This window comes from Artibeus jamaicensis, unplaced genomic scaffold (assembly GCF_021234435.1).
Source record: "Artibeus jamaicensis isolate MK-2021 breed Jamaican fruit bat unplaced genomic scaffold, CSHL_Jam_final contig_548, whole genome shotgun sequence".
Taxonomy (NCBI): domain Eukaryota; kingdom Metazoa; phylum Chordata; class Mammalia; order Chiroptera; family Phyllostomidae; genus Artibeus; species Artibeus jamaicensis.
Genome location: NW_026521883.1, coordinates 15,158,755 through 15,183,839, shown reverse-complemented (window position 1 = coordinate 15,183,839; position 25,085 = coordinate 15,158,755). Strand labels below are relative to the sequence as shown.

At 47.3% G+C, this 25,085-nt stretch overlaps 1 protein-coding gene across 3 annotated transcripts in view; it reads left to right on the top strand.

Moving 5' to 3' along the window:
* The first annotated feature begins 795 nt into the window (after positions 1 to 795).
* MYZAP (myocardial zonula adherens protein) overlaps positions 796 to 25,085 on the top strand; it is an 89,936-nt gene continuing 65,646 nt past the window's right edge. For 2 of the 3 annotated variants that reach the window (XM_037151016.2, XM_037151017.2), the window contains exons 1-3: positions 797 to 981; positions 12,037 to 12,123; positions 24,791 to 24,946. In XM_037151016.2, coding sequence (XP_037006911.2) covers positions 907 to 981; positions 12,037 to 12,123; positions 24,791 to 24,946 — 318 coding nt within the window. In that variant the 5' untranslated portion in view covers positions 797 to 906. Of the gene's footprint in view, positions 982 to 12,036; positions 12,124 to 24,790; positions 24,947 to 25,085 lie in introns of all 3 variants that reach the window. The other variant, XM_053670067.1, reaches the window with a different exon arrangement.

Below are 25,085 nucleotides of genomic sequence, written 5' to 3'. Positions count from 1 at the left end.
TTACCAGCCACTGGGGCCCCTGCTGTGTTACTCAATCTCTTGGTGAGTCAATGTTCTCACCTGCAAAATGGGGATACAGGATAATAGTGCCCACCTCAAAGGCTGACTGTGAGGATTAAATGAGGTAATACCTGCTGAGTACTTGCCAGCCCCACCCACAGTAATCACTGAGTGTTAAACAGGAGGAGTTGTGGTGAATCCTCTGTCTGCCGTGCTCCTACTTGTATTTCTGGTCTTAGCTTAGTCACCACCTCGTCTTGGGGGACTTTTCATACACAGGCCAACTCCTAAGGCCAGGGTGAGTGCTCCCAGAGGTGTTGAACTCCTCTTCCACCGAATTACCAACATCTGTCGTCTTTGTGTCTCCACTAGGTAGCCAACTCCACGAGGACAGGGGACGGTTGATTGTAGGCTGCTGGGAAGGACGCGTGGTAGGAACTCAGTAAATAATGAATGACTCGGGGTGAGGGTCCCAGCGACCGCCGGGGTGTGGCAGAGCCTCCCGGGGCAGTTAGGGCGGGAGTGGGCCGCCAGAGCCCTGTGAAGATGAAGAGACAGGTGGGCCTTGACACCACGGAGAGCAGACAGCCTGGGCGTCCAGGGCGTCCGGGGCAACTTTTCGCCACTGGATGGACCTCGGGCAGACGCGCATCACCATGCAAATTTGGCCGGTGTGCGGTTCCGGAGAAACTGCCGCGCGACTAGTGGGCCAGCATTCTCGGGCCCCGCCCCTGCTCCGCCCCCGGGCGCGGCCCCGCCCCGCCCCGCCCGCTCCCGCCCACGCCCCGCCCTCCTCGCCGCAACCGCGGTGGCTACTCGCCCGCGGCGCCCCCACGCAGGCGGGCCCCGCACGCTTATTCCGCCGCTAGCAGCGCCGCTCAGATCCTCACCAACCGCCGCTGCGGCATGCTGCGCTCCACGTCCACGGTCACCCTGCTCTCGGGCGGCGGCAACAGGACGCCCGGGGCACCCAGCAGGAGGGTGAGTGCCTGGGGCTGGGAGCCGTCGCGGTCCCGCTGCCCCATCCCAGTCGCCTGGCAGTAGGGGTCTGAGGACGGGGATGCGCGGATGCCGGACCCTGGCCCTGGTGCCCCACCGTGGGCTCAACTTTTCGACCCTGCCCCAGATTTGGCCCTGACCCTTCTTCTCGACGCCCCAGTCACGCCCCAGGCTCTAAGGGTTTAGGGAACTCTCTGGAATTCCCAGAGATTTCCTTTCCTTCCTGACTCTGCTGTCAAGACAAGTTTATTGGCACCAGTTTAAAACAAAAAACCAAAAAAAACAAGGAAGGGAGACATTTCTGCAGTATCTCTACCTTGAGATTCAAAGATAAAGAGCGGCTTTAATAGCCAAACTTTCCTCCTTCCAGAGATTCAGAAAAAGGGTCGCTTGTTCCCACTGGTGATAGATTAGCACTACTTGCTACTGGAGTGGGCTTAGCCAAGTAGGCTTCACCTGACAAAGTAGGGTCAGCAGCTGGAGCCCAGCTGCATGTGACTTGGGTTTATGCAAACTGTCTTCACTCTGATTTAAATATTAGCACAGTGGTAGCAGAGGCAGCCCTGGTAGCCTGGGCACCGTCTTCAGGGTGGTTGCCCTTTGGAAGTGCTCTGTTTCTCTGTGATCTGTTTTTGCATCTCTTCTCTCCTCTCCAGGCATTCTGGGGGAGACAGGCCAGGTGCATGCAGTTTGCATCTTTCCCATCCCGTGTCTCTCCCAAGATCAGCAACTCAGAGCACACTGCCAGGGCCTTGGTTTGAAGTTTTCAGTTATCTATTCATCGTGATATTCAGTACTTAACATCTGATGCCTCTTTTCCGTGGTTGAGGCATCTCTAATGTGTTTCCCCAAGGTTTTGCAAAATAAATCCAAGTAAGGCACCCTTTGATACTCTAATTGTGTTCTAGTTTGTAGATATGCATATTTGCGTTTTATATACCTCAGCCAAGTGACTAACAGTTGCCTTATATTTTGTCTTTGTTTAGCTCTAGAAGAAAGGCATATTGTTACCTTTGGGTGTGGGCCAAGTGATGGATACTGGGGGGGGGGGTGTGCACACACGTGTGTGTGCATGAGCACATACACCAAATATTTAGGATTGACAGAATTCTAGTTGTTCAATCATTAGCTTCATAAAGCAAGATCTCCGTGAGGTCCGAGTGAGTTTCCAACCAGGGTCCCAGCTGTATCCAAGATGGAAATTTGCCTTTTTCTATGGAACTCCTTCACAGTTGGAACATAGTTATAATTGAGAAAGAATGAAGTTACTGCAAAGCTAGCCCTGAGGCTGGACAGTCATGTGTGAACCCAATACCATGAAGTGCATTGTCTAAGTCTCCTTCCAGAGATGGGACCTGATACCATGGGGGGATGTAAATGTGGTTAGTAAACAATATAATTTTTCTGAAGTTTTTTTCTCAAATATTACTTTCCAGTATTTCTTTGGTTATACGTGTTTTTGTGTCTGGCACAGTGGACACACTATGGAGAAGGCTTTGCCTTTTGAGTAAGACAAGCTAAATACTTTGGAGGGAAGGGGACAGGACCCTGCATCAAACCATGCAGGCCTGTTCCAAGCACATGAGTATTTGTTTTGAAAACATATCTAAAGGTTCTAGGATTCCATGCATGATTTTCCACTCTACTTATGATTTGCAAAGGTCACAAATACTGTCTGTGTGCATGAGGGGGTGTGGTGGGAGGCTGGGCTCCTCTCATTGATTGACTGACCGATTAAACAACATTTACAAATTTCCTTCTGTGTGATACAAGGCTGGGCATTGGGTTCACTCTACTCTAGCCCTGGAGGGAGGCAGACTACTGTCACACAGTGTGATGGCTGGTCAGTGGAGTAGAGCCTTAACAGAGTTGGGTAGAAGCCACAAGCCAGGTTCTTCCGCAGCATCTGAGGAAGGCCTCCCTTTGCAGGAGACATCTGAGTTTAGTCTTGCAGGATGAGTAGGAGTTTGCGGGGTTCTTGACATTGGGGTACTGGAAAGAGGAAATATCATTCTTCTAAATGGAACTCTTGGCAAAAACTGTGTAACAGTGGCATGTTGGACCTGCTTTAGATCAAAACACTTCTTTTTTGGAAAAACAGGAGCAAGATGTGTTGGAAATAAAATTGTAGACCAAACAAGTAATCATGAAACGTGTTCCTGAAGTTGAAAGTTTTTTTGTAAACTCTATTGTTCTGTATTTCCTTTGTGATGTTGGACAAGTGATGGTCTTGAACAATAATGTTGGCCATTAAAATAGCATTTCTGTTTCATTTAAATTGCTTACCAAATTAGGGGCTGCAGGGGGACCAGGCTATGTTGGTGTGGCTCTTCAAGCCGACCAGAAATGGTGGTGACAGCTGACACTGAGCAGGGACTTCTCTGAGTCAGCAGCCAAGGGTGGTGTGGCCAGATCTGACTGTCACCAGTTCTCCTTCACTCAGTGGCTGCCACCTACAATTTATACTTACTCCTTATCCGAAATCATCTCTCAAGACAAAAAGAAACAAACAAACAACAGGTGGGAGAGTAATTTCTGTCAGCTGATTAAACAAATCTCTAAGAGGCATTTCTGGATGCCAACCAGCAGGGGATGTGAAATTTAAAAAAAAACCTGCCTCCAAACCAGTTGTGCTCTAAAAATAGTTTTATCTATGGCAACAGCAGGAAGATAAATTGGCTGGGGAATAACCATAGACAGAAAGATGACCTTGAAGAATGGGGAAAACCTTTCTTAAAATGTTGACGTTGCTTCATAATTTTGAAAGGAATTTTGAAAATGCAGTTAATCCCACTGAATGAGCCTTTGAAAAGAAAGGTCAGTGGTGTGGCCTGGTTGTGCACTTCCGGGGGAAAGGCCTGTGTTGCTTGGCGTAGCCAGATATTTTTGGTTAAGCAGTCCAGCGAGGGCTGTGCGAGACCTGCCGAGGGTTTCCTCCAGCACAGTGTCTCTCCTACTGCTCATAAAGGGCCGTTCGCTGGTGTTACTGTGATCGTGGGCCCTCAGTGGCATATGAAAAACAAAACAAAAGTCAACAAGGCCACATTTCTTTCTATGTGGCAAAGGCTTCCTTCTGTTAAATACCAAATGGGTCTGCCAGTCATCACTGCCTCAATAATGAATGCAGCACTCTCCTGGGTCCCATTTCTATCTGATTGGCTCAAAATAAAGAATTCTCTTTAGCTGGGCAGTGAATGGGTCAGACGAGAATTTACTTCATTTCCTTTTCCTTTTCACAGAAACACTGTGCGTAACTTCTGTGTTGTCCTATAGGCTCTGGAAGGCACACGGGGTGTTGTGGGACCTCAGCATCTGGAGAAGGAAGTTGTGTGCAGCATCCACCAGGGAGGCCCGGGCAGGGGCCCCGCTGCTCCCAGAGACAGGCCGGCCCCTCACCAGGGCCTCCTGAGGCCGAGTTGTGCGGGTTTGGATCCCTGGCATCCTCAGGGCTGAGCCAAAAAGCATCCGTCACTGAAAATTGACATTTGTATCTCAGAAAAAAAGGCCCCAGTCTCTCTGCTTTGGTTCGCCCATCCTGCTGTGTCAGGTGTAGGATGAATGGCCTTGAGTCCTCCGGCACTTGTAAGGAAACTTGAGACCTGGAGGCTCTGGTCACTTGGGAAACCCTTTCAAGTCAGTCAGTCTCAAAAATGGTCTAATCAGGTTCAGGGAGCCGTGGATCCAGCGCTAACCAACTGGAGACCACGTTGAAATGCTCTGATCTAAAACACTTTCGGTGATTCCGTGTGTGTGTGTGTGTGTGTGTGTGGTCTTAGAGCTTCCTGTTTCTCGGGCTGAAACAATTCCAGAATTCCCCAAGACGCTGAAGAGTAGCGCAGTGGTGTTTACTGCTTTTCCCTTTTTAAATGAGCGATACTTCCTAAATGTCAATCACATTGTTGACTCCTACTTGTTTTTTAAGGCCAGAGTGAACTGCAACATTCAGTCACCTGACTCCTGCTTCAAGGGCCCCTCAGTATTGCCAGGAAAAAGTACAACCTCCTGAGCTGAGCATCCGGGCCCCTCTGATTTATCTTTGCCTTCCCTGTTCCCCTCCTCATGCATACTCTTTCCGGATATTCCCAACTACTTGCCATTCCTCAAGCTTTCCATACTGTTCCTTGTCTTTTTGCCTTTTTGTACCTCTCCTTTGAAGAAGGGTCATCTCCAGGAAGCCTGCTCTGAAGCTTCCTCTTCCATGTTCCCCTAGAGGCCTGCGCACCCCATCATTGCTTGCACCATCTATGATTAATGACTTTAAAAAGTCATGCTGTAATCATAAAAAGAGGAGTGCCACCAGGATCCTAAAGGAGCTGCACTTAACATTGAATTGGCAAAGGGGAAAACAGGAAGAGAAGCTTGGGGTTAAAGCCAGCCCATCACCTTTGGCCCACCTGGGCAGGAAGCAGGTGACAGATGGGAGTGCTGGCCCAGGTGAGGAGTCTGACAGTTCTGGGAAGGCCTCCAAATATTCCAGTTACCTCATCCTGTTGCATAGTTGGAGTTTCATTCCTTTGGTGAAGTCAGTGGTTCTCAACCCTGGTTACACATAGCATCCTGAGAAGCCGAAAATATTTATGCCCACACCCCACCCCAGACCTTCAGAAAGAACTTCAGAAAGTAGAGAAAATACCCATGTTGTGTAGTAAGCTCCCTGGGTGACTCCAACGTGCAGCCAAGGACCGGAACTGCTCCTCCCAGCTTTGCTTTCCCCTTGTAGCTCTCGTGGAAATGCAGACACTTCTGGGACAGTGTTCTGGAAGGTCCCTTTGGCCACATGGAAGGGCAAGGCTGTTGGGAGGGTAGATTCGGGGGGCGGGTCATAACACTCCAAGTCACACTGATATCTGAACATTCATTTCCCTGCGGCTTCTCCTTGATCTTGGCATCCAGGGCACATTGTGTACTGGTTCAGAAGTGCACGGGTCACTGTCCTCCTATGTGGCTTGAATGCTATGAGTTTTGTCTGGAGTCAGCTTGGACACAGAGGCTGGGAAGTGTCTAAATATGTAGATCAGGGGTCAGCAAGCTACTGTCCCTGGGCCATATCCAGCCCTTGGCCTGTTTTATATACTTCGAGCTAAGCCTGGTTTTCACACTGGCCTGGGAAACCTAAATGTTTACTCTCTGGCCCTCACAGAAAAAGTTTGCCCCACCCTGATGATAATCAGGCCTTCAAGTTCAGGGCCACATCAGAGATAAGAGGCCTACTCCAGAACAGGCATGCCCTGTTACACACAGCCTGCCTGGCCCGAGATGTCCAGGGATTTTATGCTTGTGCTGAGCAGAGGGAGTGTGGGACCCGTCTTCCTGGCCACAGCCACAGGGTCCACACCTTCTCTTGTTCGGTGGAGCTGGGCGTGGGGCCCACAGTCAAAGTGCTGACCAGGCCTGAGAGAAATGTACATGCATTTGGCTAAATTCCTTGGGGAAATCCATCTTAAAGCAGATCAGCAACCCTTGTCACCTCTTGGGGTCATTTTTTCCACTCCTTTTTATTTAAGGTGGATGGTTTTCCTCAGGTGAGCCCAGGTGCCTGAAGCTGAGAGCATGACGGTATGTGGAGCCCCAGGATGGAGACCAACCCTCTGCTCTCACCAAGGGGGTCAGAAGCAAGCCCCCGAGGGCCTGCTTAGCTCCCTGGTGCCCTGAATTGTAGACAAGGGCTTGCTTGTGTGTTTTCTTGTGGTGGAGGCTTGAATGCTATCTGCCTCTCCCTTGCTCTCCCTCTCATGGGTGTTAGTTTGAAGAATGTGGAAGGCTCTCTAGGGAGTTTCAGGTATATTCTCCTTACTGTGTTTTAGTTCAACCCAAAAAGAAACCTGTACTGATATTTACTGAGCAAGTGCCTATTTTGTGTTGATACTGTATTAAGCCCTGTAAGGGCTACCAGTGCAATTAGGTGCAAAGCTTTCTCCATCTCTCCCTCTGTTTTTCCCATTCTTTCCATGTTGCAGCATGTGGAACGTAACAGGAGGTATTTAATAAGTGCTGTCAAGTCCTTGAATTCAGATTTGAGTGTTAGTCCCGCCCTCCAAAGATGGCTTCTCAGTCTTCCACTAGAGGCCTTGCAACTGCAACAGGCATTTGTAGATTGTTAGAGGTCGGCCTCTGCCTATCTGTCCATTTTCTCTCTCAGTGGAGCTTAGGATGCCGTCCTGCTTACCATGCTTGGATCAGGCCAGCTTCTGTGCCTTTGGCCATCCTGGAACAAACACCTTGCTGGGTAGTTGTCTGTTATTTTGACAATGAATTCTCCAAACCTCACTGACCTGAAAAGTTCTTCTGTACTTCTTTTTTTTAAAAAATATATTTTATTGATTATGCCATTGCAGTTGTTCTATTTCCCCCCTTCATTCTCCTCCACCCTGCACACCCCCCTCCCCCACCATTCTCCCCCCTTTAGTTTATGACCACGTGTCTCAAGTTCTTTAGATTCTATATTTCCCATGCTATTCTTGCCCTCCCCCTGTCTATTTTCTACCTACCGTCTATGCTACTTATTTTCTGTACCTTCTCCCCCCTTCTCCTCCTCCCACTCCCCTGATGCTACCCCTCCATGTGATCTTCATTTCTATGGTTCTGCTCCTGATCTAGCTGTCCTCTTAGTTTGCTTTTGTTTTAGGTGTGGTTCTTAATAACTGTGAGTTTGTTGTCCTTTCACTGTTCATCTTTTTTATCTTCTTTTTCTTAGGTAAGTCCCTTTAACATTTCATATAATAAGGGCTTGGTGATGATGAACTCCTTGAATTTGACCTTATCTGAGAAGCACTTTATCTGCCCTTCCATTCTAAATGAAAGCTTTGCTGGATAGAGCAGTCTTGGTTGTAGGTCTTTGGTTTTCATGACTTGGAATACTTTCCAGCCCCTTCTTGCCTGTAAGGTGTCTTTTGAGAAATCCACTGACAGTCTGATGGGAACTCCTTTGTAGGTGACTGTCCCCTTAGCTCTTGCTGCTTCTAGGATTCTCTCCTTCATTTTACTCTTGGCTAATGTAATGATGATGCGCCTTGGTGTGTTCCTTCTTGGGTCCAACTTCTTTGGGACTCTCTGAGCTTCCTGGATTTCCTGGAAGTCTTTTTCCTTTGCCAGATTGGAGAAGTTCTCCTTTATTATTTGTTCAAATAAGGTTTCCACTCATTGCTGTTCCTCTTCCTCTTCTGGTACCCCTATAATTTGGATGTTGCAACGTTTAAAGATGTCCTGAAGGTTCCTAAGCCTCTCCTCATTTTTTTTTTGAATTCTTGTTTCTTCATCCTTTTCTGTTTGGTCATTTTTTTCTTCCTTCTGGTCCACTCCCTTGATTTGAGTCCCAGTTTTCTTTCCATTACTATTGGTTTCCTGTGCATTTCCATTCATTTCAATTAGTTTAGCCTTCATATGTTCCTCTAATTTGTGACTAAAATCAACCAGTTCTGTGAGCATCCTGATCACTGGTGTTTTGAACTGTGCATCTGAAAGTTTGGCTACTTCTTCGTTGCTTAGAGTTTTGGGCTTTGGGTTCTTCTTGAGCCATAATGTTTTGCTCTGTTCGCGCCTGTTACTTATGAGGAGCGGAGCCTTAGTTGTTCACCAGGGTAGGGCCACCAGGGTCACTGGTTTGTGACACTGTATGTGGATGCAGGGTCAGAGGGACAATGGCAGTCCCCTCTGCTGCTTCCTGCTGCTGGGGCCTTCGCAGTCCGTCTCACTGCTTGTTCCTTCGCCGGTTTATCTGCACGTGAATGTGTGACTGCAGCCAGTCCTCAGTGGGTCCGTCACCTTGCGCCCTCAGTGGGTCCACACACTGCTACTCCACACCTGGGATCCACCCACAGCTACCTGCATGCCTGGGTCATGCGCCCCGGTCAGTCCCGTGGATCTTTCCTACCAGACCCCGCTCTGCTGCTGGCTCTGCCCCTCTTACCGGTTTGGCTGAATGGTTCGTTGTTGTCAGACTTCCGTATAGTTCAATTTTCTGTGGTTTGGCTGCGTTTTTGTTGCTAAAACTTTGTTGTTTTAAAACTTAGTTGCGTGAGAAGGCACAGTGTTTCCACCTATGCCTCCATCTTTGTTCTTCTGTACTTCTATACCCAGCTCAAACGTTTTCACCAGGAGCCTTCCCATATACTCCCACCTCCAGTTAAAATAATTGTTCTTCTTCCTGTATTCTCATAGTAATAAAGGACACTTACAGAGGGCTGTCTGGAGAAAGGGAATTCTGCTCCAGTCCCAGAGAGCAATGCTAGGTGTATTAGGTAAGAATTCTGGGGGAGTGTGTAAGCTCATTATCAGAAAGTTAGAGGTGAGATGCAGCAGAATGGGAGGCTTTGGGGGGACGTGATGGTGTATGTGGAAGTGCTAACACCTGTCCTGAATGCCTGTGCATGGAAAATGTTCTTCCCCACTGGGCACCCATCTGCCAGTTATGTTGTTAGGTGTGCGGGTTCCTTCACAGTGCTGACCAAATGTAAGTGAATCATGGGGCTTTGCTACAATTGAAAATGGCAAAGTTTTATTCAAGGGTCTTAGGGTTTGCAAACTGGAGACAACACTTAGGCGATGTTCCAGAGTGTTTTGAAGAAGAAAGAAAAGTTAAAAGTTTTTATGGTAAAAAGCACATTCTTGAGAAGAATCAGCCCTCCATCCTTAGCCTCTGGATTGGTCTGAGATGGTAATCTTCCAGATGTGTGGTAGTCTGGATAACGGAAGGCAGGTGGTCTGGACATGTGAATGCTCTTTCTTATGTTCTCCAGGCAGGTACCCGGAGGGTTATCTATAGGTTATATGTCTGTGTCTGTGTCTACATCTGTAGCTATCTCCAGGAGTCAGTGCACAACTGGAAAGTTCAAAAGTTTAAGGCCTCAGGCTAGTTAAAATCAAATCAAAATCTATTGATTTGATTTTAACTAGCCTCATGCCAAAAAGCAAAATCCTCATGCTTTTATCCATTTGGTGTGAACCAGTTTTGTCAGCTTGACTATACAGACTCCGTTTTAAGTCGGCTTAGCTCTACTGACTTCATCTTGTTTTCTTCACTCATTACCCCCATAGCCTGGCAGGTTGGACTTAAAGGGTCTTTTACAATCCCATCCTACCCAGGGCTTCTTGTCTGCAGGGCTGTTTTGCTCAGAGACCACCCTGTGGATCAGTGCAGACCTTGCAAGCTAGGTTGGGGGTATATTAGTTTGCTGGGCCTGCTATAAAAAGTACCCCAAACCAGGTGACTGAAACAACAGACAGTATCACCTCACACTTCTGGAGCTAGAAGTCCAAAATCAGTGTGTCAGGAGGGTTGGTTCCTTCTCAGGGCTGTGAGGGAAGGGTCTGTTCCAGGCTTCTGTCTGGGTTACGTTTACGTGGCATTCTCCCAGTATGTGTGTCTGTCTCCAAATTCCCCCTTTTTATAAGGGTGTCAGTCATTTTGGATTAGGGCCTATCCTAATGGCCTCATTTTAACTTAATACATGTCTAAAGACCTTGTTTCCACATAAGGGCACGTTCTGGAGAACCTGGGGGTTAGGACTCTCCCCTATGAATTTTATAGAGACACAGATCCATTCATAGTGGGGCAGGCAGCACTCCTGTGAGTCAAGCCCGTGTGGCAACGAGCTGGCTACTCTGGGTCCTGATGGAGCCCTCTTCTTTTTTTTTAAATGCAGGATCACTTTTCCCTGGAAAATGTCACAGCAGGACCAGGCTGTGACATTAGGGTGAAATAGATATCATGCGGCATTAAGTATATTCTCATTGTTGTACAAACATCACCACCATCTGTCTCTAGAATTTTTCATCTCCTCAAAGTGAAACTTCATTACATAATAACTATTTAATCCTCTTTCTTCAGCTCCTGGCGATCATTATTCTACTCCCTTTCTGTGAATTTGTAGTATTGGCTTAGTACACTTAGCATAATGTCCACAAAGTTCCTCCATGTTGTAGCATGTGCCAGAATTTTCTTTCTGTTGAAGGTTGTATAATATTCCACTCTAAATATTGGGTTGGACAAACGATCCCTTTGGTTTTTCCATAAAATAACGGATACAGTTTTCATTTTGACCAATAACTTTATTGCTTTGGGTATTTTGAGTATGGTGGCTATCTCCTGTGTGGTATAATGTTGATTGTTCTCAATTAATGTCTCAGTTTAATTGCCATGAACTTCTAGCCAACCATGGGAGCATTGTCCAGTGAGAAATCTCCAGCACAAAACTTCACAAACCACTTTTGACACATTCAATAAGTCACAGCATCTTCTCCATACACTGTACAAATCTTGTGTTTTTGTATTTCAGCTGCATTTTTACCTTTCTTGAAATAATATAGCATAATATGCCAAAAATGTTGCGTTTTTCTTCCATCTTCAGCATTAAAATGGCTACACACAAATTCACCAATTTTGATGTTTTTTTATTTTAAATGTACACTGATAAGACAGCTGTCACAATACAATCTAACCAAATTGTTTCAAATGAAGTTAAAGACAAAGTGCTACTAGAGCCAACTTATGGAAAAAACGAACCAAACTTTTGGGCGCCCCAGTACCTGACACATTGTATTTCTCCCTCACCCACCGACGGACAGTTGCACTGTTTCCACCTTTTGGCTGTTGTGACTAATGCTGCTATGAACATAGTTGTGTAGTCTTAAACACTTTGTGACTGAACATGCACATGTTTATTGTAAAATTGAACATGGAGTCAGTAGAAAGCACCCTTGCACCCTAATCACCACTGTGTGTATTCGGGCCTCTCTCTCTCCAGCTGTATTATGGACTTTGCATGGGAAGTAAGGTCATTACATATACACTGTTCTGGAACCCGAGCCATTTAAAAAGTGTTCATAACAGTATGAAATCACTCCGCACTTTCCTTGTCTTGGGCAGCAGTATGTTGAGTGTGGGGGAGGGCCCAGGCCAGCCTGGCTTACCCTCAACGTGCCCTGTGCGATATCCCCGTTGCTAAGCAGGGAAACTGGCTCTGAGACGCACAGGATCACCCAGCTCTTTCTACCCCAGACGTGAGTTCCTAACCAGCCTCTCCTTTCTGTCTCTTGTAGGCAAATGTCTGCAGACTGCGGCTGACTGTACCTCCCGAGAGTTCAGGTTCTGAGGAAAGTGAAAAGAAGATTGAAAGAAAAGAGCAAGTAAGGCATTTCTGAGGCGAAGCCCTAACAAGTTCCACTCTTTGGACTCTTTTATGTTAACCCTCCTGTCCTCCACCCAGTCTGTTCACAGAGCCCGAATGTCAGTGACTCTGTTGACGGAAGGCCCTCTCGACCTTGCCACCCCATCTCCTGTCTTCCCAGAAGTCAGACTGCCCCGACCGGTGGATCTGCCCACCCTGTGCCCCTGCTCTTTTTGCATAGTGAACACTGGCTCTGTGTTGGCTTTAGTGACAGGAGCCGTGGCAGCAAACGTGTTTTTCCTGAAAGAGCCCAGTCCAGTCAAGTCAAAGGACCCATTGTGAGCTGCCGGTGGGGCTGGGTCTTCCTCAGCAGCAGGAGCTGGGGCTCAGGTCACCCTGTGGACAGTTTGCCTGCAGAGGAAATGCCCAGCAGGCGCTGGCGTTTCCAGAGCTGTGGCAAGGCCAAGGGCACTTGGCTGCAGGTAGGAGGTAGCAGACTTTTTGTGCCAGCTGCTGTGCTAAGTGCTGGGCTGTGAAGATAAGTCTGACCTTGTCCTTGCCTTAGAGGAACTTGCAACATTTCGAGTGAGGCAGACGTGACAGTAAACAGTGATGACGTGATGCTTCAAGTGTTGGGGTCCAGAAGTGTGAGAAGGGCTCTGAGTGCACGGGGAGGGAAGGACAGACTGCCTGGGCGTGGCGTGGAAGCAGAGACTTGCAGGGGCCGTGGCAGGTCCTGCTCACCTCTCGGCCCGTGGTCTGAGGGAAGTGACTTTGTCATTCACAGACAGTTATGGGGTGCCTCCTTTATGCCAGGCACTGTTCTCGACACTGTGACTATAGTCATGAGCAAAGCAGTAAGCAACAACAACAAAATGCCGGTCATTCACAGAACTTAATGTAAGTCCTGTTGGGAGGACAACAGAAATTTAAAAATGAAACACGGTTATAGAGTTTAGAAGGTAGTAAGTGCGGCGGAGACAAATAAAGTAAGAGAAGGGGGCAGGAATACCAGGGTGTAGGTGGCAGTTTTTCTTCTGCATGTATTTTACGTAAGTATAAAATAAAATAGTAAAATATGATATAATATAAATTTTATATAGAAGGCAATACCTTCTCAAAATGCAAGTTATGGTATGGAAATAACCAATCATGTGGTCACTTATGAAAAAGGAAATTTTTCTTCGGTAGATAAATGGCGGGTAATGTCCCCAAATTCACTGTAGGTTTTGGTCTCTCCTTCCCTTGTCTTTTACCCTTCTTTTCCCCACTTGCTACCAAGGACAAAGAGCTATCTGTGCTCATGCAAATGATGAATGGCTGGGGAAGGAGGTAGGGAGGAAGGAAAATGAGGTTATGACTGGAGCAAGGTGAGAGAATGTAAAGATGCTTATCTGCTGAAAAGGAGAGGATGAGTCTCACTAAAAGGATCCAGTCACGCAGCTGGTTCCAGGCGGGAGCAGGGAGAGTGCGGGGTGAGCCTGGGACACGTGCTAGAAAGCAGGGTAGCACCCCCAGGCGAATGGGGTCATATCAACAAGACCCCGAAGCCGGTGTGAAAGGGCTTTCACTGGCAAGAACGGAACAATTTGGGCAGCTAGTAGAACAATGACAGCAGTGGGTCATGACACACCGAGCAATGAAAACGGCCCTCACGACTGCACAGTGATAATGAGAGGGAGGCAGAGCAGAGGGAGAGGCCCCTTCTGTACAGGACGTCAGCTGGTAGATGTAGAAAATCTGTGTTGTAACCCTCGGGTTGGGGCATCAGTGGATGCAAAAACTAATTTGGGAGTGCGTGTTATGGAGCAGGATATTCATCGGTGTCAGAGTAATACCTCCCAGATTGCTTACTGATCTTAAAAGCACAGTGGCACAATCTGAGCGTTTCATAGTTGAATCACGTGAGCCAGTTTAGCGACCAGTACTGGGGTGGCCCGATGCTATGTGACTGCCGAGGGGATCTGATTAAGAAGGGGACAGTTTCCCATAAGTGGGATTACCTGAAAACTGTCTAACTGAATCTAGTAATAAGCAAGTAGAAAAATCTAAAGTGCGGGAATATCTGCAAAAACAGTTGGCCAAGATGTTTTAATAAATTCAATGTTTTTTTTTAAAGATGAGAATGCTGGAGATAAGAGACTTATATCAAATATAATAGGTGAATCTTGATTAGGTCCTGGATCAAAAAAATCTACAAAAACACATTTGGATAATTGCACAATTTTGAATATAAACCACATATTAGATGTCATCGAATAAATATTACTTTTCTTACTCATAATAATGGTACTTTGGTTAAATAGTTGAACTATCCTTTCAGCTTCTCTGTAGCTTAGAATATTCTCCAAAGAAAACATTTGTGGGTAAAAACTTGTAACCAAGAGAGAGCGGGAGTGGCCAGGCTAAGTTCCTGGACCCTTGTTGGGGACCAGGATTGCATGGGGCCCTGTGTGGCTGGGGATGTGTTTGGCCCCTTCTGTCCTCACTGACCCCCTTCTTGTTCCCTTTAGAGCTGATGGATTTGTCAGAGAAATGGGCCTGGGCCATGTCCCGGGGCACATGGGCAGCTTAGCCCATGGGGACTCAGAAGGAGCACTTTCTGTAGAAGGGACCCAAACTGGAGGGAGTGACGGGACAAGGACTGTGCTGGCTGCCCGTGTATGCAGGCTGGAAGGTGTGGGGGATTAGCTGAGTTGGAGCTGACCCAGCTGCGTGCCTGGGGAGAGGTCTCTGAAGGGTCCTGGCACGCACAGTGGGGCAGTAGATGCTGTGAAACCCTGGGGGGCATGTCACCACTACAGAAGAATCCCGTATTTCCAAAGAAACAGGCGCACGCGTTCTACGTCAGGTGGGAGTTGGTAACCAAGTTGTGTACCGATTAGCCTGTCTTGAAAAGTGCTTTTCAAACTTTTTGAAGCAATAAGAACCTCTCTTTTTTCTTTTGATCAAAATGTTATCCTAAACCCTTACATATAATCGAGGCAAAAGTGCTGACGGTGGAGGCCAGAGTCCCCTCAGTCTCCCTTGACAGTGCTCCCGCCGGCCCCTCTGGCCTGAGAACTCCAGAAACGCAGGGTAGAAACCGCCAGCATAGGTTATGTGCCATGATGCTTGTACTGGGTGGACTGGAGTGTCCACCCAGTGTGCAGCCTGAGTGTCCGTCTGTGATGCATGGGTGACTCACTGCAGAAGAACTGGGGTAGAGAGGAGGAGGGTGGGGCTGGCTCTTTCCCCAGGACTGAAGTCCTTGGGTGGTGGCAGCACTTGAAGGCACTGGTGGTAAATGGGAGGCTGTTCTGGGTGATTTCGTCACTAGCCCTGGCAGGGTACCTGGTCTTAAGTCACTGGGAGCCAGAGGCAGGCACCAGCGAGTGGGCCCTGGGGGTGCCACCTCCTCTGATGTGCCTTCAGTGTGACTGCCCCTCCCTGGGACATCGTAGTCCACACCATCACAAGATGCCAGGAACTCTCGATGACCCTCTCTGGTGAGATGAGTTTGATTTTCTTGAAGGGGGTCTGCATTGTGCAAAGGCCTAGAGACCGAGGCTGGCCGAGACGTGGAAGCTGGAAGACGTTAAATGGCCCAAGTGGCTGCTGATGAAGTGGAACTTCTTGCAGGATTTCCAGGGCCTTGTTAGAGCTGCAGCCAACCCAGGGCAGGGCTGGGCCATATTTTCCCCACAGTCATGGAAGATGCTTAGTGTGCTTTGGGGACCTAAGGTGACAGAAAGCAGCCAACCACACACAGATGCCACTGCCACTGGGCCCTTTTTCTGTCCACTGTTCCCAAATCACTGGAGAGGGGATTTACTCAGAGTGCACGGCTGTGGCACTTGGGCGTGTTGCTTAGCCTCACGGTGGTGTGTGGGGCAGTTACAGCAGAAGCAGCCTCTTTTTCTGGACTCACGGGGTTACCGGATGGGTGTGGGCGGCTGTCTGCTCCTTTTTCTCTTCCAGATGATATCAGCTGCCCTGAGGCTGGTTTCTGTGGGCCTCAGATGAGCTCCCAAATACTTTCTCTGCCTCTCAGTTTCTTCATCTTTCAAGTAGGCACAATAATGCAGAGCAAATGAACTAATATATGCAAAGGACCTGCTGCAGTGTCTGGCGTATACAACTGATCAGAGAGGTGGTGACTAAATGCCAAATTGCTTCCCTTTGAATGCCCAACCCAGTGATTCTTGTTCTTTGCTTTTCTCCCTTGGACCCTTCTGGGCTCAGTCAGTCCCCTTCTCGGAACTGCCCATCCTGCATCTCCTCTGCCCTCTTGGGCTGTGCCTGCTGCATCTTTCTTGATGTTGTTATGTCTTTTCCCATAAATCCAAGTATTCCTCTGCCCACACCACCAGACTTCCTTAAAACTTCGAATGGAACAAAGGGTCAGAAAACCTTCTGACCCTATCAGAACAGGCAGCCCAGGGCATCTTGCCTTCCCATTTCCCTGTTACCAGTGAGAATGGCCATCCTGTCTTACGTTTGTTGATTGTACGTATTTCCCTCAGAGACATCTGAGTTTCATCTGTTTCCAGGGGATTCGCTGGAGTCATCTCACGAAACCAACTCCACATTATTTCCTTCTTTTATTTCCTGGTTGGTCTGCCCTCACTAGGCAAGTTCACATGTTGTCTTCTAAACCCCTGGGGTCTACTTCATCCTCAGAACCCTTGCTAAGTAAGACTCAAGCCCAGGCCTGGCGTCTCTTCCCAGCTGCTCTCAGTTTGTCCACATCTCCCTCATCCTTTAGGGCCTGCTTCCCTGAGACCTTCCCTGACTGCCTGTGCTTTGGTGATTATCTGTCCTGGACCACATGTACCCAGGCTGCCCCTCTTTCTTGGCACCCAATCACCTCTGCCAAGAACTCCCATGTGTCTGTATACCAGTACATATTCCTGTGAAAATTGTGTACAGAGTACACTTTTGCATGTGTACACACATATAGAAATGAGGCAGTGTCTGTTTCTCTAGCACCTGCCTTGCACATAGTAGGTGCTTCATGACTATTGATTATGATGATTCAGTTTTATATTGGTTTCCTAGGCTAGCTGTCATAACAAAGGACTGCAGACTGGGTAGCTTAAATAACAGAAGTTTATTGGCTCACGGTTTTGGAGGTCAGAAGTCTGGGATGAGGTGTCAGCCAGCAGGGCTGTGCTCTCTCCGAAGCCTCTAGGGAAGAATCCTTCCTCGCTGCTTCCAGCTTCTGGTAGCCTTTGGCAATTCTTGGCTTATGGCAGCATCCCTCCAGTCTTCACGTGGTGTTTTTTGTGTGTGTGTGTGTGTGTCTCTCCTGTTTATAAGGACACCAATCATGCTGGCTTAGGGCCCACTTAACGACTGGATTTAAATTGGACCCTAGCTCCAAATAAGGCCAAATTTTGAGGCCCTGGGGATTAGGATACTAGCATATATTTATTTGCAGGACACAATTTAACCTATAATAAGCTTCTTTCTAGAATATAATCAAACTGTACTAACAACTCAGATGAATTAACCATGGACTTTTATTTATCTACTAAAAAGTCAGTAATAATATAGGAGAGAAAATGTTGGTTATTTTGTAGGCACACATTTCATGTTGAGAAATTGATAAATGTGGAGTGTGATATTTATTAAATTGTTGAACATTAAAATTAATGTTGGTAGTAGATAATTTTGAAATTGACCCCCTATCATTTTCTAAGAACTTTGTAAATGTAGGTATTTATATTTCTATCCAAATCTGTATGCAGTATAGTCTTAGGTACACACACACCTTTACACATAGAGAAATACGAGACAGAAGCAACACCAGCTATGAGAGATTTATCATGTTGAATTGGGGTTTTCCCACATAGTTGGACTTTTGAGAATATAATCTGAGCTTTGCTGATTTTGAGTCTGTGTGGTGGTGAAGCCTTTTGCAAATTGACAAAGGAATTTGAAGCTGATAATCTTTGTGGTAGCTTTTACATATACCTTTTTTTTTAAATTGATTTATTTTTTTAAGAGAAGAAGGGGGAAAGAGAAATATTGATTTGTTGTTACACTTATTTACACACTCATTGGTTGATCCTTGTATGTGCCCTGACCAGACATCGAACCCACAGCCTTGCCATATTGGGACGATGCTCTAACCAACTGAACTACCTGGCCAGGGCAGTAGCTTTTTTTAAAAAAAAGATTTTATTTATTTATTTTTAGAGAGATGGGAAGGGAGGGAACAAGAGAGGGAGATCATCAGTGTGTGGTTGCTACTCACGTGGCCCCCACAGGGGACCTGGCCTGCAACCCAGGCATGTGCCCTGACCGGGAATTGAACTGGCAACCCTTTGATTCATGATTCACAGCCTGCGCTCAATCCACTGAGCCACACCAGCCAGGGCAGCAGTAGCTTTTAACATCCCACCATTGTAGGTGTCCTTCAGTGACCTGTGTTTTTAAAGAATCCGTTTCTCTCTAGACCTTTGAGAACTCTGAGTGAGAGAGAGCAGATAAACATATATGTATGAAAACTCGGGAATTTTTATAGCCCAGTAAAATGTTTAAAAGGAGGAAATCCTTGCCCTTGGGTTTTATAGTCTCCTTTCCTTAAACCCCCTGGATGAATAAGCGTGCTGAGTTCCTGTCTTGGCGTGACTGTTTGTGAAACAGCACAGGCCGTTGCCAGGAGGGGAGGGAGTGTGCTGCCTGGTGCAGGTGCGGGTGGGGCTGGGGCCGCCCTGGCCGACAGCACGCAGGACTCTCTTCCTCCCAGAGGCAGTGGCACCTGGAAGGGGAGCACAGGAAGGGGCTTGGGGTTCTGGTCCGGGCCCCGTTTCCAACCGAGGGTGTGTTGAGGCAGTCAGGACCTCTCTAAGGGCCTCATTTTCTTCTTCTGGCAAATGGAAACATTAGCCTAGAACCAGCATGTATGCAGGCTTTGTTAGCTGTGGAACTCCACTCCAATGAACATGTAGGGAAGTGCCGTCAATAAGAGGGAGGGTGCGGGAGCTGTGGTTTCTCGTGGGTCAGGGCTGTGCACTGCCCCAGCGGTGACCGCGCCCCCTACCACTCCATCAGACACTGAGGAGGGGAGGGTTTGCAGGTCCCCCCCGACTACACAACTCTTCATTTTTCAAACCTTCTGAGACTCTGTGATTCTCTGCCCATGAGAAGGAACCAACAAGTTGAGAGGTTAGTAAATTTGCTGCCTGTGATGGGAACAATGGGAAAAAAACAAGAGAGAGGTGAACAGACAGACAGAAGCATCCAGACCAACACGTAGACTTTAGTTGGAGCCCACATCCTCAGAAATGCAAAGACACTGCCACTGATAACAGAACCTGTCAGTATCTACTAGTGCGCCCAGCAGCCTGCTAAGAGTTTTGTACGCGCTACTCTGCATATTTCTTAGAGCAACCTTCTGAAATATTATCCCCATTTTACTCTTCAGGACTCTGAAACGCAGTCAACTGAAAGGCTGCGCAGGGCCACACAGCTAGTACCCAGTGGATTTGTAATTCCAGCTGGCGTCTGTGACTCCGCCATGTTGCCATGGGAACACCAACTTGCACAGTTTCTCCTATCAAGAGAAGTCTGTTTAGGATATTTAATCAGTCAAGGTTACCTAAGGTGTCTACTGTTGCTCCGAGTTCCAGAAAAGTAGTTCCTGATCACCCCTCCCACGTCACCCCAATATTGTCTTTTTCCTTGGGGTTATGGGGCCTAAGCATCGATTGTCTGCTCAGAGACCGAAAGTTTCATCTTCAAGAAGTAACCTCCTATCAGGATACTATATTTAGAACTGCATTCTCTTTGGGATTTCTGCATGGCTGGAAGTTTTTCTCTTTCTTCTCATATTTCAGTATTCAAAGTGATCGTCCCCCACCCCCAAGCATGACTTTATGTAGGAAAGGGTCTCTGTCAGTCCGCGAGGTTGTCAGAAGTAAATATCTTCATAAGCCAAAGATTTCTGTTTCTCCGAGGAGCCTGGGATGCCCATCCCCCTCCTATTTCTCTAGTAGCCTGTGGCTCAGCTGTTTTGTTCATTGTTGTCCTAAGGCCAAACAATGTCAAGTGTCAGTGATGACCAGGGCCTAGTAATTTGCTGAGATGGACACACAGGTCGGACAGGTCAGGGCACATTCTTGAAAGTGACACCCTGCCTGAAGGATGGGCAGCATGCCCTGCGGCCCAGCACTCAGCTCTCCTGGGTCAGCTGCTGCCCTCTGGCTGGAAGGCAAGGTGCAAAGCAAGACATTTTAGACATAACTCAGCTTCTAGTTTGCAAGCCATTCAAGTCATGTTATGGTCCATCTTTGTGGTATTGGCAGCCTGGAAGTATGACCATCTGCCCAGCTTGGCCTCTGGGGCCAAGGCTGGCTGTGGCCAGTTAGCACCAACAATTTGGATTTATGTTAAATTGTGTTCTGCTGTTCTTCATTCCCTCAGAGGCCTTCTCATCCTAGGGACTTCCTTCCTTTGCCCAGATCAGTGTCTGGGGTGACCAGGCACTCCAAGTACTTTGGCGCAGACCCAATTCTAAATATTTTGCTGTCTTCCTTCCTTCAAAACATATTTATTGAGCATCTGTTAATGCTGAGTATTGGGGATAGAGCAGCAAATACAGCAGATACTGCCTCTGAGTCAATAGAGCTTATCTTATTGTAAGATCACAGGTTCTGATTTAGGGTTTGGAAGATAAGGGCACCTGTCACTGGCCCCGCCAAAGCCCTTATAGCAGGAATTTAGGCTGAGTTGCTTTTCCATGGCTTCTCCTTCTTTCTAAGGCACTGGCTGATAAATATCTCTTTAGGGAAAACAGCCATATTGGGAGCCTGTAAGTAAATTTTAAGCTATACCCCAGGGAATGGTCTCTCTCTGTTTTACTGATTATGCCCGTTGTTAATTCTGCTGCATTTCACGTGGGGATTCTGGGATGGCCTTTCTATTGGTGGTTTCCTTTTCCCCTTGTGGCAATAACTTTCTCTGCATTCCATGCATTTATGACGGCTTTTGTTTTCAAGGAGGTTTTGCCCAGCACTGTGTCATGACCTGGAGACCGTTCGTGGGCCTAGTGTACATTTTTTAATTTGATTTTTTAATACTAAGCAGCATTGTAAAGAAGTTTGAAAAAACTTAATTTTGGAACATTTCAAACATAGACAAAAAGAGACTAAAGTGTGTAATGAGTCGTTGACCCTTCCCCCAGCCCCAGCTACCCTGAACCCGCGGTCAGTCCCGCCTTGTCTACAATCCCATCCACTTCCTCCACCCGGTACCCAGACGCCATGAATGTTTATTTAAGTACATTTCTCTGAGAGATAAAAACTATCTCCTAACATAATCACAGTGCTACTATCGTGCCTAAAAGTTCATATTTATCTTGTAGGGAATTATTTTAAAGTAGATGAGTACAGGAAAATTCAGCCACAAACATAGTGACAAAAATCACTGTTTTCATTTTTCTCTGTGTTCTCCAGTTTTGGGCCAAAAGCGTACTGCCATTGGTAGAAATGATAGTGCTCTCGGCTCCTCTGCAGCTTTACTGGGTATCAACCTGATGGTCAGGGAAAAACCATCCGCACCCCTGCTGCTCCAGCATCTAAGAGGAAACAAGGGAGTTTCCTTCAGCTGGAGCCAATGTGCATACTCTGGGAAATTCCCCAGAACCTCTTCCAACTTCTAAAGCTCCATATGGATACAGCGGATATTTATTGAGAAACTCACTGCATCTCAGTCACTGTTAGATGCCAGGGATAATGGTGGAAAAGAAGACAAACAGGGCCCTAGACTCCTGGGAGTTTCCACTTGATAGGGGAGCAGGGCCTTCATACATGATGCCACTAGTGGTCACTTAAGTATGGTTGTAGTGGATGTCAGGAAACCCAGGCAGGCTGAAGGACCAGGGAAGCCAAGCCAATAGCCTGTGTAAATGCCCAGAGGCAAGAAGGAAGTTGGCCGGTGAAGGAACTGAAAGGAGGCAGTGAGGCTGGAGTGGGGTGGAGGCCGAGGGGGAGCTGGATCGCGGGAGGCTGGAGGAGAGGCTCCCCATCCTGGGCCTGCCTCTTCCCGATGGCCCGGGACCCAGAGGGCCGACTGCCACGTGGGCACATGAGTTCCAGATCCTCTCCTGACTCTTGGCTATTTTGAAGGCATTGTGGTCAAAGAGCTTATGTTTGGGGACACACAGGCAGGCACTCGCGTGCTGCCACCTTGGAAGAACTAGTAACAGTTACACAGGAGGTCATTGTGGGAATTAGAAAACATTGTATAATAAAATGGCTAGGCAACAAACATTTCCCCCCTTCTTTCTCCACAGGTGCTCCTTCCTTTTCTCTGTCACGGCCCCGCAGCCCCTCACGCTGCCTCAGGAGTCCCCCCCTTGTGGAGTGGCCCCTGGTGGTGGCCCTGCTCCCAAGCCCAGTCCTGTGCTGGCCCCTTTTCTGGGGGTGGGCGTCTTTCTTTCAGACCCTGATCTTGTAATAGTTTTAGTTCTTTGAAAATTGAAATAAGTCACTAATTAAAAAATAGTGTCTTTTTGGCCCCCCAAATCAAAGAATATAAAGGAAAAAAATGAAATCCAACTTTACTGAGGAAACTGGCATGAAAGGTTTGGAATTCTATTTTTCTGGATGTTTAATATGCACACACATTTGTAAAACCAAAACATGGGAATATGACAGTTACTGTTTTCCACTCAATGGATCTTCAGTGCCTTTCCCTGTGTGTAACTTGTAGATCTGCATCTTTAGAGCAGTGTTTCGCAGAGTCTGGTCCCCGGTGGTGTTTGTGATGCCGGTGGCCCTCATCTCCCCTCATGCAGGGAGGCAGCGTCCTCTGTGTCCAGCCAGCCACACATTTTCCTGGCAGCCACACACCTGTGAAAGCCTATGCTTTGCAGAGACGCATTACACTGAAGCTTTATGTCGTCATTTGCTTGTTTTGCAGGAACCAGGTGGAGTCCAAGACTGAAAGAGTGTGCTTTTGTTTCCGGTACAGGGGGAGTTGCATTAGAGCTTTTCCTCTTTGTAATTACATGCCTAGTAAAGCAGGGATATCTACCCCCAGCTTGTCACTCACTCCACCAGGACTCATTCCACAGACCACTCACCTCAACGTGATGTACAGATTTCAAGAGTTCTATTAGTCTCTGTGAGACCCAACTGTGAGAGACTCAAGTAGAAGCACTTTCCAGAATCAAATTTAGAGTATTACAGCTTCTCCTATCCCATAACTCCCCAAGTATGTGCAGAAGGGTGAGAAGCAATGAATGCTCTGTTTTCTTATTATTTAAAAAAGCTCACATTGTAAGCAGGTGCTACGGAAGGGTATAAAGAAAAACAATGACAGTCATCCTGACCTCTAGTGCCACTGCTCCACCCTGCTGTCCTCTCTTTGAGGTCATTACTATTCCTGGTTTGTCATGTATTTTTCTAAACTGTTCTAAACATCGAGTGGATGAGGCCATAAGATACTCATTATTCCACAAATGAATGATTTTAAAATACAATTTACAGTTTCGTATGCCAAAATATTTTGCGATTGCATGGGAAGAATTGATGCAAAGGTGATTTAAACATCAGTGGGAAAGCAGAGTGGCCATTATTGACTTCAGGTTTCTGTACAGTGATTGGTAAAGTACTGGGGTCAGCCCGTTTGTTTGTGAAGTCTCAGTCCCTGGTCTTGATGTTCCCTCACCCCTTCCGTTCGAGGCTGTGGAGGCCCTGACTCTGTCCTCCTACATGGAACAAAGCCCTCAGCGGGGGGAGGGGTACTTCGAGCAGGCAGAATTGGGCTTGAATGTTGCATGACTGGGCTCCAGCTGCATGACTGTTGTTAACAAGTTACTTTTCTGAACATTAGTTTCCTCAGAGGACAATTGCTAAGGCACACACTGGCTGTGAAGATTCAATGTGCTAGGAACATTTTTCCAGCTTATAGTATGTGCTCAACAAGTCTTTATTTCTTTTTCTTCTACTTCTTGAGCCTTCATTCTAGGAAGGTGTGTTAGGACTTGGACGTGTTACCTCTTCCCAAGAGCATTCGCCCTCCAAAACTGATCAAAGCTCTAACTGAAGGAATGAAGGAGCAGGAAGATACTTTGGCAGTGAAGTCACGCCCCTCTGTCTGGTTTTTCAGCAATATTTCATGAATAGTCACAACAGGTTGGGTACTCACCACATGTCCCTTTCTCAGAGCTGGCCCCAGAGTCAGTCCTAACCTCAGAGGACAATGTGGCTGCCAGGTGGCAGCCAACATTTCCCCTTGAGTGTCTCAATCTCATGCATTTCAGGCCACATGTTTAGTGAGGAGGTTGAAGACATACAGAGGAACTGGTCCAAGGGGAAAACCCACATTACTGTGAAGGTTAAAGTTCAGTCACTTGCTCTTGGTGTTGGGGACGACACAAGTCTATCTGGTCCTTTTGTGAGAATTAGAAAAAGGACCCCCCTCTGGGAAGATGGGGCCCTGCAGATGCACTTCTGCGTAGGTGGAAAAGGCCTTAGTAGAAACTAGTGAAGGGTACTTGTCCTCCAGGGTAAAGGCAGCCTCTGCCCATGCCAGGTGCACTTGGTGAGCAGAGGCTGGGTTTCTGCTGGCCTCTGCCTGCTGCCTGCAGGTACCCCAGTGCTGGGCACAGCCTGCTCAGCCATGGACAGCGGGCCTTTATTACAGTTGTTTTCACTCAGCGTATTCCTTTCTCTTCTCCTACTCTCTTCCAGCATCCTGGCCCAAGCAATGGGGAGCCGAGCAGGAAACTTCCTCAGGGTGTTGTCTATGGCGTGGTGCGAAGGTCAGATCAAAACCAGCAGAAGGAGATGGTGGTGTATGGATGGTCCACCAATCAGCTGAAAGAAGAGATGAACTACATCAAGGATGTGAGTCATTTAAGGATTTTGTTTGTTTCTGGCTTGTAAAAGGGTAGAACTGGAAGCTTTGATGTGAATGTAAAAAGGCATTTTGGAAGAATTCTTAGCATTCTCATTTTGGATGGAAATGTTTCTACATATCTTTATG